We start from the raw sequence: 12,632 nt of genomic DNA, 5'->3' as shown, positions 1-12,632 counted from the left end.
GCTTCTATTCTTCTATTTCTGTACCCATGTGTTCATTCATTTTTCTATCAATCCATCTATCTATCCATCCATCAATCAATGATATTTATACATATCCCTCCCTCCATCCATTACTGTATATCTCTATGTATCCACATGAGTAGATCCTCTGTATACAGAATATCTATCTGTCTGTATCTATCTATACATATGTAGTTACTTTATTTCTGTCTGCCCGCCCACCCATCTGCCCCTCCCTCCCATTATCCAAATATCTATCCACCCATTTTCTGAAGCTCATCAGTTCCTCACCGACGTTGCGCACTTGCTCCGAAAAGTCGGCCCGTATGTCCGACATGTCCCACATGGCCAAAAAGGAATCGAAGCAGGATCCTTCCTCTGCTTCCTGAATATACGGCTTGTATGTGAAGCTGAAGTGATGAGCGATGGCAGCCAGAAACATCTCCACGCAGATGATGAAGTCCTGCCACACAAGCGCAGATCAGTCAGGTTTACTGAAGTAGAGGGAATAAACAGGCACATATGCAGAAGTGAAATCACGGAATACCTGCAGTCCTGTGGCCACGGCCTCCACGCTGTCCCAGTCCCACGTGTGAGATTCTGAAATCACGCCAACCTTTACAAGTAACGCAATGAGCACCGCCTGCCTGTGTGTGAGAGTGTGTGTGTGGGTTAGCAGTGTGTTCAACACAGAGAGTCAGATTGTCTTTACACCACAGCTGTACAACAGATCATCTGTTCATCATGTAATGAAGATATTGCAGGGTTATAGCCTCTAATTAATCCATAAGCAGAGTGTGTGTGTGTGTGTGTGTGTGTGTGTGTGTGTGTGTGTGTGTGTGTGAGAGAGAGAGAGAGACAGACAGACAGAAAGTGTTCTGACCATCACAATCACTCCAGAGGTATTGACAGTTTAGGTTTCTAGAATGCAGTCCAGAATTGAACCATAGCACATGCATAAATGATATATATATAAACACACACACACAATAAAACCCTGTTGTACGAGCAAACGGAGATACGAGCGACCTTGCTCGCAAAATTTACCCTATTTCACGAGCAAATTTCGAGAAATTAAATAGAATTACCATGGAAACCAAGAAGGTTACGAGCGTGGTGCGCGTCTCACACTCAATCTCTCACACTTGCAATCAAACACTACCACATGGGTTTTGGAACGGATTAAATCACTTCTACATTCATTTCTATGGGGAAAATCAGTTCGAATGTACGAGCAAATGGACCTACGAGCAATTTTCATGAACGAATTTTGCTCGTACAACGGGGTTTTACTGTATATATACATATATATAAAAAAATCATTTGCGTTAATGCAATATATATATATAAAATGCATTAACGCAAATGAATTTTAATGGCACTGATTTAATTAATGAGTGATTAATGCAGTTCACATTTCCCATTTTCACCATTTTTATTACAAATATAAACAAACAAATTCAAATGCAACACGTTTCATTTCTCTACTCAGATACACAATTTTTTATTTATTTATTTTTTTTTATTAAAAACTCCAATCAAACCAAACCCTTCAAATTGAAACACCAAAATCCGCCGCGATGCGCACATCCGGCGATTAAATCCGTCCGCGTGGAAACACCGCAAAAGTTCCGTTTGGTGTCCTGATGATTTACATCATTTAAAACACCGGAATTACTTTAGAACCTTTACAAGAGTATTTTGTCTTCGTGCATAATGTTACGCCTGATCTGTGTAAATATAAATAATTCTGCTCGTTCAGAGCTACGTTATGCTAGCACTTTCATGATGTATTTGTGTTTGCTTACCAGAAGGAGACGAACACGACGAGTTTGACACACAGGAATTTGCCCACAGGTTTGATCGGCCCGAGTTCTTCTCTTAATGCTTTGTAGAACAGCACCAGGCAGTACATGGCAAACTGATTGGGGAAACAGTAAACGCTGTATTAGATTAGATTTTATGATCAAATTGAAATGATTTTATCTGTAAGGTCACTGATGGCCACTGTAATTTTTTTTGGGGGGAAATAAAACCAGCCAATCGTGATGTATAAGGTCACATGACTAGGATCCTACGACTTGCTATAAGTATATACAGTATATATTAGATTTATTCTTAATTATTAATATCTTCCTGTACCACTTTTTTTTTTATATTTCGATGTCTGTATTTTATATGATTTATTATCATGTTGTCTGGGGAATGCCTTAATAATCCTTCATTGTTTTGCAGAGAAGTACAAAGAAAAGGTCGTCTCAGGCCATTGCAAGAATAATTTCTGATAACAAGCTATCATCTATTTCGACTTGTTTTTTTAAGAGGAGCGAAGTTGAAAATATGGATACGGAAATTACATTTTACCACAAAAACCTCATTCAGTAAAGTCAAGTGAGGAGGCCCGGGGTGCCCATTTCAAAGGTGTTAAATAGGGTTGAGGTAAGAGCTTTATGGCAGGGGATCATCCACTCCAAACCATGTAAAGCATATCTTCATGGAGCGCATCATCATCATGCTGGAACATGTTTGGGTCTCAAAGTTCAAATGAAGGGAAAATTTCATGCTACCGCATCAAAAGACATCGTATATAATTGTATTATTCCAAGTCCATGAGGTAGTTTTCTGAAACGCTGTTCAGTAGAGTTAAAAAACAAGCCTTAAAAATGTGAAAATGGCTAAATGTTGGGTTGGAGAGAGAGTTCTGCTAACCCTCGAGTCATCTTGCGATCAGTCACATCAACAAAACTGTGTGCCTCCAAGTTTGTTTAGTTTGGGTAAGAACCACATGGTACATCAATTAATTGAGTAATTGGAAAAGAAGTACCGTATTTTCCGGACTATTAAGCGCACCCAAATATAAGCCGCACCCACTGAATTTGGCAAAGATTTTTATTTTAAACATAAATAAACCGCACCTGTCTATAAGCCGCACATTGAATTGAATTGTCTACATTAAAACTAATGAACTTTACACAGGCTTTAATGAAAGACAGTGTCTGTTACACGGCTTGTATCTAAACAGTAGCCTACTAAGAAAAACATTGTTCACTCTCTTCCTCCTCCCTTTCACAACTATTTCTCTCGAGAGTTTTTCTTTCGGCTTCGTCGTGTGTTTAAAAATCACCATCGGTGAATCTTTTCTTCCGATACCGTGCAGCTCAGAACACAGGTGAAGTGCGTTTTTTTAAACGTCAGAGGAACCTCATCCATATTTTTGATGTGGTGCGGCCCGATTCAGTGGGAGCCGATTTAATATAAAGAGTTTCATTGGTTCACCTGAAGCCGTTCTGCAATTTCATTGGTTTAATGTTATGGGGTTCAGTTTTTTGGCATGAAGTTTGTGAAACCGGGAAAAACCGCGGAAAAATTCATAAATTAGCCGCTTTGTTGTTTAAGCCGCGTTCAAAGCGTGGGAAAAAAGTAGCGGCTTATAGTCGGGAAAATACGGTAATTTTTCTTCATTAAAGAACAAAATATTCCTTTTCAGAAAATTTTTTATTGCTGAAATTACAACAATATCAGTGAAAAATAAACCCATTTAGTGCATTTAGTTGCCAGATTACATCAAAATAAATTTTCGTAAGTAATTGATTTTTATATTTTTATTTAAAAGAAAAATTTCTTTTTATTTTATTTGTATTGGCTTGTTTTTTTTTACTCATAACTCTAATTTTAAAAAATCATAAATAATAAAAAATACATTTCGAATTACAGAAAAAAAAAAAAAAAAAAAAAAGGTAAAACACACTGTATGGTGTTTTCTTTGTGTTTTAGTTTAAAATGATCCTGAACTGCTGTGTTTTTTTTGTCCTGAAGCTTCTCTTCGCCCCTCGAATTACTCGAGGAATCGTTTCAGCTCTGGTTAAAAGTGACGATTTTGCCAAGACTTTATTGAGATACAAATATAAACACCCTAAAAAAAAAAGTTGTACTGATCTGTGTGAGGTGAAACTTGGAGCAATTTCAGTTCTTTCACATATTTCTGTGTATTATAGTACCGAGAACGATGAAGAAAGAGGTACATACGAGCTGGGAGACGTTGTTAATGATCACTAAATAGGTCCAGGCATTTTTGGAGCTGAAGTTGCCTTCATCGTAAATGTCGCAAAGTTGACAGATCCTGAAGACACACACAAAAAACATGCAAATTCTTCATCAAGATGATTCTATTCATTCTATTCATTCAGGGATAAATACAACTATTCATGTATTTATCCCTGATGAGCAGCCATGGAGACTGTGACCAGGAAAAACTATTAGATGTTATGAGCAAGAAACCTTGAGAGGAACCAGACTCAAAAGGGGAACCATCCTCATTTGGGTGACATCAAGAGTGTGATTATAGACTTTAAACAATACAGAACACTAAAGAGTGAGAACGAACATGAGCACTGGAGTGTGTGATTAGGAGTAATGTTCTTTCTACAGTCATATACAGTCATTTTAGATTATGGAACCAGGAGCTACTGAGCAACTCATAAAATAGCTCAACATCTGCGATCATCTGGTGAGTAAATGGGACACTCACATTGCCACGACTGTGGTGAAGGGTCTTACGACTGTGTACTGCAGGACACCCAGCTTACATCTCAGCAACAGGACCCTGCACACACAGCATTCAACAATCACAAATCAACACATCAGGATGTAATCAAACAATAATCAGTGCTGAAGTGATGTGATGAAGCAACAAATTTGGCTTGAAGGTCCATTCATTGGTAAACTTTCTGAGAATAGTTCCACCTCAACAGCCTAAAGATCCATTAAGTTACTGAAGAACTTTGGTGAATCCTCCGTCCTTCAATAAATACCCATGGGTCAATCAGGAGTGGCCTTGCACGTAACTCTGAATCACATGACCACCACAAACCTCTCTAATGAAGTACTCACTCTCCCATGGGCCAGGACGGGCAGCAGCAGAGCGGCGGCAGGTGTTTCTGCTGTTCCTGTGCCCCCAGCATCTGCACCAGGTTGGGATACTGCTTCTCCAGGTAGTTTAGCAGGAAAATCATGAAGTTGTAAATGACGTAGGCTTCGTAGCACTCCCTGCACGTGTCCACGTAGATCGCGATTTTCGGGTACTTCAGAGCAATCCACTACAGGCAGGAAGAGAAATCGAGTTACGTTTTTCAGGTCAAAGACGCCTTGAGACACGGGGCAGAGACCCTCTGATACAAAGTGTGTCAAACATAACCACTTATATTAATAAAAAAACATCATATTACAGCAGGTATATTAAGACAAGTAGAACTAGGATTGTTGTACATGCTGTATATTTCCAGTTGTCTTTTATTTTTAATAGATTTGCAGTTTTGTACATATTTTCCTTTCAGGTGAACTGGATTACATTGGCATGCGATTTTTTGGGGTCATTTTCAAAAATATAATAATCTTTAATGTTTTTGCCCATTAATTACACTGCACAACAACATTTTTGCTTCTTGAACACTGTTGGCTGGTCCCTATAGATATTTGGCTGCTGATCACGAAAATGTTTTTCCTTAATGTTTGTGTCCAAACATTTTCCATAAGAGACCTAGGAACAATGTTTTGTGCAGTCTGGGCATGTCCAGGCATGAATTCAGGACAGGAGTAGGCCGGAGTCAGCCTGACACTTTATAGAAGTGGATTACATGCACAGATGCTGCTCATTGGATTAATATCAACCACATGTATGTAGTGTTTCAGAATATAGCATTGCCGTAATAGCACTGTAACAAGTCATTTAGATCAGTGGTCCCCAACCCCTGGTCCGTGGGTCAATTGGTACCGAGCCGCACAGAAAAAATACATAACTTGCATTATTTCCGTTTTATTTATTATCTGATTCTGAACGGTTTTATTTTGGAAAATTAGCGGATTCTCTCCTCCACATCTGTCTATGACTCACTCTTGATGCATGTCATGATGCCTCGGTCACATGTCTTACCTCCATCCGCTACCTTCTTAAAGGGGCTCCCGCCGCTAACACATAATACATTACCGCTAAATTCAAACCCCCAAGCGAGCAAAATAAACAAAAAACACCATGGATTCACGTTTATTATTAGATTTAGAAATATTTTTTATGGTCGTATCATTTTATTTTGTTGTATTTAGCCGCCACACCTTAAAGGCCGCTCCGTGAAGATATTGTCTGACGTTAAACCGGTCCGTGGCGTAAAAAAGGTTGTGGACCTCTGATTTAGATGTTTTACGATTGGTGTCGGTCGATACGTCTCGTCGATGTCTTAACAGCCGCGATGCATTCTGCTGTATTTGTGTCGAGTATACGCTTGTTCATCAGAGACGATTGCTGACTGTGAAGAAACTGTACTTCGAGATGTAAAATTAGTGCCTCACGTGTGCTGCGTGACGTGTGCTGTCGGTTTAGAGGCACCCGGAAGACAATGCCGTTTGCCGTCCTGATGATATGAGGCGAGAACAGAAAGACCACGTGACGCACTGTTACTTTCGTTTGACCAATGTGTCTGCTGACTCAAGTCATTTGAATACCCAAACACTTCAAAACTGCAGGAATGGTGTTTGCTGTCACCAGAAATGAAAATGACGAGAACATGGAAATGCGGCGAGTACCTACTGGAAGATCTGTGGAGATCTGAAAGTCGTTGTTCTGTTAATGAGACTGCAGCTCGGCTACACAAAGTGTTTGTTGTTTCATCTGTGAAAGGGACGGTCGTGCCAAAGAGTTACAGGATTGTAAAAAAAAGTTAGTTCCAGGACAGAAAAATGTGGCGCGTAAACCGTTTCGTCGAACGTCTTTTTTCCTCGTCTTCACATAAAACTGGGACTTATGAGGGATTTCGTGAAAGCAACGAACAAAGACGGCGATGGTTTTCGTTAATTTAAGAGAGATGTTCCCAACAATAACTGAGGGTATACTCAAAGAGGGCTTTTTTGAGTGACAGTCGGTTCGGAGGTCTGTTAGTTGGGCCAGAAAAGATTGCGTGGAAAGCCTTTGACGTTGTTGACGATTTTCTTGGAAATGACAGAGCAGTGTTTTATATTCAGCTGGTAGACAAACTTCTCATACAAAACAATGAAGTGCAACATGTCCCTCAAAATACGTTTTCCTCCACTCGCACTTGGGGGGGTTTCACTTTATTTTTTTGAGGATAGATTTATTTATTTTTTATATGATGTTTATTTTATTTCTTTATTGTATTAATATTTTTTTTTTTCCTATTTTTATGCTTGAAAAGCGCATTGAGATGTAACTTTTAAAGGCGCTCTATAAAATAAAATAAAGATTATGATTATTATTATATATTATGATGTCGCTGAAGTGTTTTATTCCCCTAATATTAAAGTATTAGGACACCTGACTTTCACTCATATGTGGTTCTTCCGGAAAAAAAAAAAAATTTATTAAAAAAATTTTCCTTAATGCCAAAATATGCTTAATAGACATTAGATTTTGACAGGATGGACATTTTTTTTAAGAATTGTTTAGAATTGTTTAGAATTTTTGCCATCAACATGGGTTGGAGTGAAAGATCTCCTGCTGAAGAGCTCTGACATCAACCCTATTAAACACTTTTGTGGTGAATGAAATGCTGACTGCTCCCCAGGCCTCCTCACCTCACCTACATCAGTGCCTGACTTAACAAACACCCATGTAACTAAATAATGGAAGATCTTCCCAGAAAAGTGAAGGCTATTAGAACAGCAAATGGGGATAAAATATGGAACTGGATGTTCAATAAAGCACTGTTACGCTCGTACCAAATTTTTGTCTGTATAGTCTTATTAAACCTTCTGACCAATCAGAATCGAGAATTCAACAGCGCTCTAATAATCAGAACAAACTGATCAGAAAGACTGTTTAGCATTTGCTGGAGAGGAATGAGAAACGCATGACGCACATTTGATAATCAGATCGCAAATTCAGGACTCCCAAACTGAAATCATGTGCTTTCTGCAGGTTAAGTCCTCAATCGACACTGCTGAATGGACACCATGCTAAAAATGGCTCCGACGCAGCACTTTGGAAGCGGTTTAGAGAAAGAAGACGGAATAATACTTACGCTATCCAAGCTGTATATCGGAACCATCCATAATATCCTTAAAAAAAAAGAAAAGGGGGAAATTAATTACACATGGCAACGTGAAGACGCTTCAAGACTCTGGGTTTAAATGTGGAGAGTTGAAAGACTGACACTGCGCTATATTGGGAGGTGGATTTTGGATCTGAAGGTTGTGAGTTCAAGTCTCGGCTACACCAAGTTGCCACTACAGGGCCCCTGAGCAAAGACCCTTAGACCCCACAATTTTATCATTTTTTTAAACATATGTTTATTTCCTCTTTTTTTAACATTACTGTTTTTTGGTGATTTTTTTTATGGGTTTTTAATAATTTTTCTGAGCATATAAAGCTACATGAATTGTTTAACCTGATACTGATCACTAAAATACACTGCCTTGATATAACTCTAATGCTTGATATTGTTCTCACCTGATGATAGGTTTCTGCAGCTCAGGCTGGGTGTAGTGCACTAGATGCTGAAGTATCCCCCAAAGTGATATGGGAATTGTCATGAACACAAAAATGCCGGCGATGAACCAGGCTTTGTTGTGGGTGCCAACCTGTAAGTCAGGAAAAAAATGATCAGTAAGATCGGATCAGAACCTCACAGATCATCATGAAGAACCAAAATATTCCGTTATAAAGTTTGTATTTTGTTGAAAATAATCCCTGAAATTTACTGTTACAGAAAAACTAAACTCTAAACATCACAAATATCAATATTGCAGGAAAAAACTAATCTTCAAATATCACTACTGCTGTACAAACTAATCCCAGAACACCATTATTATTAAAGAACTAAACCCTAAACATCACCGCTACTGAAAACCTGAACCCTAAACATCACCGCAGTTACTGAAAACCTGAACCCTAAACATCACCGCTACTGAAAACCTAAACCCTAAACATCACCGCTACTGAAAACCTGAACCCTAAACATCACCGCTACTGAAAATCTAAACCCTAAACATCACCGCAGTTACTGAAAACCTGAACCCTAAACATCTCCGCAGTTACTGAAAACCTGAACCCTAAACATCACCGCAGTTACTGAAAACCTGAACCCTAAACATCACCGCAGTTACTGAAAACCTGAACCCTAAACATCACCGCAGTTACTGAAAATCTAAACCCTAAACATCACCGCTACTGAAAATCTAAACCCTAAACATCACCGCAGTTACTGAAAATCTAAACCCTAAACATCACCGCAGTTACTGAAAACCTGAACCCTAAACATCACCGCAGTTACTGAAAACCTGAACCCTAAACATCACCGCAGTTACTGAAAACCTGAACCCTAAACATCACCGCAGTTACTGAAAACCTGAACCCTAAACATCACCGCAGTTACTGAAAACCTGAACCCTAAACATCACCGCAGTTACTGAAAACCTGAACCCTAAACATCACCGCAGTTACTGAAAACCTGAACCCTAAACATCACCGCAGTTACTGAAAACCTGAACCCTAAACATCACCGCAGTTACTGAAAATCTAAACCCTAAACATCACCGCAGTTACTGAAAATCTAAACCCTAAACATCACCGCAGTTACTGAAAATCTAAACCCTAAACATCACCGCAGTTACTGAAAACCTGAACCCTAAACATCACCGCAGTTACTGAAAACCTGAACCCTAAACATCACCGCAGTTACTGAAAACCTGAACCCTAAACATCACCGCAGTTACTGAAAACCTGAACCCTAAACATCACCGCAGTTACTGAAAACCTGAACCCTAAACATCACCGCAGTTACTGAAAATCTAAACCCTAAACATCACCGCTACTGAAAATCTAAACCCTAAACATCACCGCAGTTACTGAAAATCTAAACCCTAAACATAAGCGCTACTGAAAACCTAAACCCTAAACATCACCGCAGTTACTGAAAACCTGAACCCTAAACATCACCGCAGTTACTGAAAACCTGAACCCTAAACATCACCGCAGTTACTGAAAACCTGAACCCTAAACATCACCGCAGTTACTGAAAATCTAAACCCTAAACATCACCGCAGTTACTGAAAATCTAAACCCTAAACATCACCGCAGTTACTGAAAATCTAAACCCTAAACATAAGCGCTACTGAAAACCTAAACCCTAAACATCACCGCAGTTACTGAAAACCTGAACCCTAAACATCACCGCAGTTACTGAAAACCTGAACCCTAAACATCACCGCAGTTACTGAAAATCTAAACCCTAAACATCACCGCAGTTACTGAAAATCTAAACCCTAAACATCACCGCAGTTACTGAAAATCTAAACCCTAAACATCACCGCAGTTACTGAAAATCTAAACCCTAAACATCACCGCAGTTACTGAAAACCTGAACCCTAAACATCACCGCAGTTACTGAAAACCTGAACCCTAAACATCACCGCAGTTACTGAAAACCTGAACCCTAAACATCACCGCAGTTACTGAAAACCTGAACCCTAAACATCACCGCAGTTACTGAAAACCTGAACCCTAAACATCACCGCAGTTACTGAAAATCTAAACCCTAAACATCACCGCAGTTACTGAAAATCTAAACCCTAAACATCACCGCAGTTACTGAAAACCTAAACCCTAAACATCTCCGCAGTTACTGAAAACCTGAACCCTAAACATCTCCGCAGTTACTGAAAACCTGAACCCTAAACATCACCGCAGTTACTGAAAACCTGAACCCTAAACATCACCGCAGTTACTGAAAACCTGAACCCTAAACATCACCGCAGTTACTGAAAACCTGAACCCTAAACATCACCGCAGTTACTGAAAACCTGAACCCTAAACATCACCGCAGTTACTGAAAACCTGAACCCTAAACATCACCGCAGTTACTGAAAACCTGAACCCTAAACATCACCGCAGTTACTGAAAACCTGAACCCTAAACATCACCGCAGTTACTGAAAACCTAAACCCTAAACATCACCGCAGTTACTGAAAACCTAAACCCTAAACATCACCGCAGTTACTGAAAATCTAAACCCTAAACATCACCGCTACTGAAAATCTAAACCCTAAACATCACCGCAGTTACTGAAAACCTGAACCCTAAACATCACCGCAGTTACTGAAAACCTGAACCCTAAACATCACCGCAGTTACTGAAAACCTGAACCCTAAACATCACCGCAGTTACTGAAAACCTGAACCCTAAACATCACCGCAGTTACTGAAAACCTGAACCCTAAACATCACCGCTACTGAAAATCTAAACCCTAAACATCACCGCAGTTACTGAAAACCTGAACCCTAAACATCACCGCAGTTACTGAAAACCTAAACCCTAAACATCACCGCAGTTACTGAAAATCTAAACCCTAAACATCACCGCAGTTACTGAAAATCTAAACCCTAAACATCACCGCTACTGAAAATCTAAACCCTAAACATCACCGCAGTTACTGAAAATCTAAACCCTAAACATCACCGCAGTTACTGAAAATCTAAACCCTAAACATCACCGCAGTTACTGAAAATCTAAACCCTAAACATAAGCGCTACTGAAAACCTGAACCCTAAACATCACCGCAGTTACTGAAAATCTAAACCCTAAACATCACCGCTACTGAAAATCTAAACCCTAAACATCACCGCAGTTACTGAAAATCTAAACCCTAAACATAAGCGCTACTGAAAACCTAAACCCTAAACATCAGCGCTACTGATAATCTAAACCCTAAACATCACCGCTACGGAAAACTACACCTTGAACCATCCCTGAGCCCAGGATCTACATGACTAGATTAGATTAGATTAGACAAGTTGTACAAGTACAAGGCAACGAAATGCAGTTTGGGTCTAACCAGAGTGCAATAACAGCAAGTGCAGGATATACAGTGTTACATGATTTATATAAGTTGAATAGAATTGAATATAGGATTATAAACAGTAATTTACAGATGTATATGTACTATGAATATACAGATGAATATATATATACTTTAAATATAATATACAGATGAATATGTGTATTATGAATATAATATACAGGTGGATAGATATGTACTAGGATCAATAATGTACAGGTGAGTATATACACTGCATTTCGTTGCCTTGTACTTGTACATGTGTAATGACAATAAAGTTGAATCTAATCTAATCTAATCTAATATGTACTATGAGCAGTAATATACAAATGAGTATATATGTACTATTGACAAAAGGATGTGAACGGTGCAGTGTGCAACTGAGGAGCAGTGTGCAACTGAGGAGCAGTGTGCAACTGAGACTATCAGTATGAACAGATGTGTGTATAATGATGAAGTTTCCTGTTAATAATGAAGCAGACCTCGGACTTCTGCAGCTCCCATATGCACAGAGGGAGAACCACCAACAGGAGCAAGATGTAGAGGAGCACCACCAGAGGTCTGATCCATCTCCTCCAGTTCCCACAAGTGCACGGCATCTTCTCCTGCTCAATTCTTCTTCCTTTCTTTCTCCTCACATACAGCTAGAGATCCGCTGTGCTGGAATATCACACAGGCTTCTGAGAAACACTAAAGAACTCGGAGGAACCCTGACCCAAATCAGCTGATTCATTGTAAACAAACGCAGCTTGAAACGGGTTAGCGCTCATGCTAACTTCCTGTGACGTAGCT

General features: G+C 39.4%; 1 protein-coding gene across 1 annotated transcript in view; it reads right to left on the bottom strand.

The window, feature by feature from the left end:
• tmem184c (transmembrane protein 184C) overlaps positions 1-12,632 on the bottom strand; it is a 14,959-nt gene extending 2,327 nt beyond the window's left edge. The window contains exons 1-9 of the mRNA XM_083538767.1: positions 12,323-12,632; positions 8,456-8,586; positions 8,028-8,064; positions 4,891-5,096; positions 4,529-4,603; positions 4,027-4,120; positions 1,809-1,921; positions 548-647; positions 292-463 (exon numbers count right to left, since the gene is read on the bottom strand). Coding sequence (XP_083394893.1) covers positions 292-463; positions 548-647; positions 1,809-1,921; positions 4,027-4,120; positions 4,529-4,603; positions 4,891-5,096; positions 8,028-8,064; positions 8,456-8,586; positions 12,323-12,439 — 1,045 coding nt within the window. The 5' untranslated portion in view covers positions 12,440-12,632. The remainder of the gene's footprint in view (positions 1-291; positions 464-547; positions 648-1,808; positions 1,922-4,026; positions 4,121-4,528; positions 4,604-4,890; positions 5,097-8,027; positions 8,065-8,455; positions 8,587-12,322) is intronic.

Source organism: Silurus aristotelis (assembly GCF_946808225.1).
Source record: "Silurus aristotelis genome assembly, chromosome: 4".
Classification (NCBI taxonomy): domain Eukaryota; kingdom Metazoa; phylum Chordata; class Actinopteri; order Siluriformes; family Siluridae; genus Silurus; species Silurus aristotelis.
The sequence above is the reverse complement of the archived record's forward strand: the minus strand, read 5'-3'. Positions and strand labels throughout refer to the sequence as shown.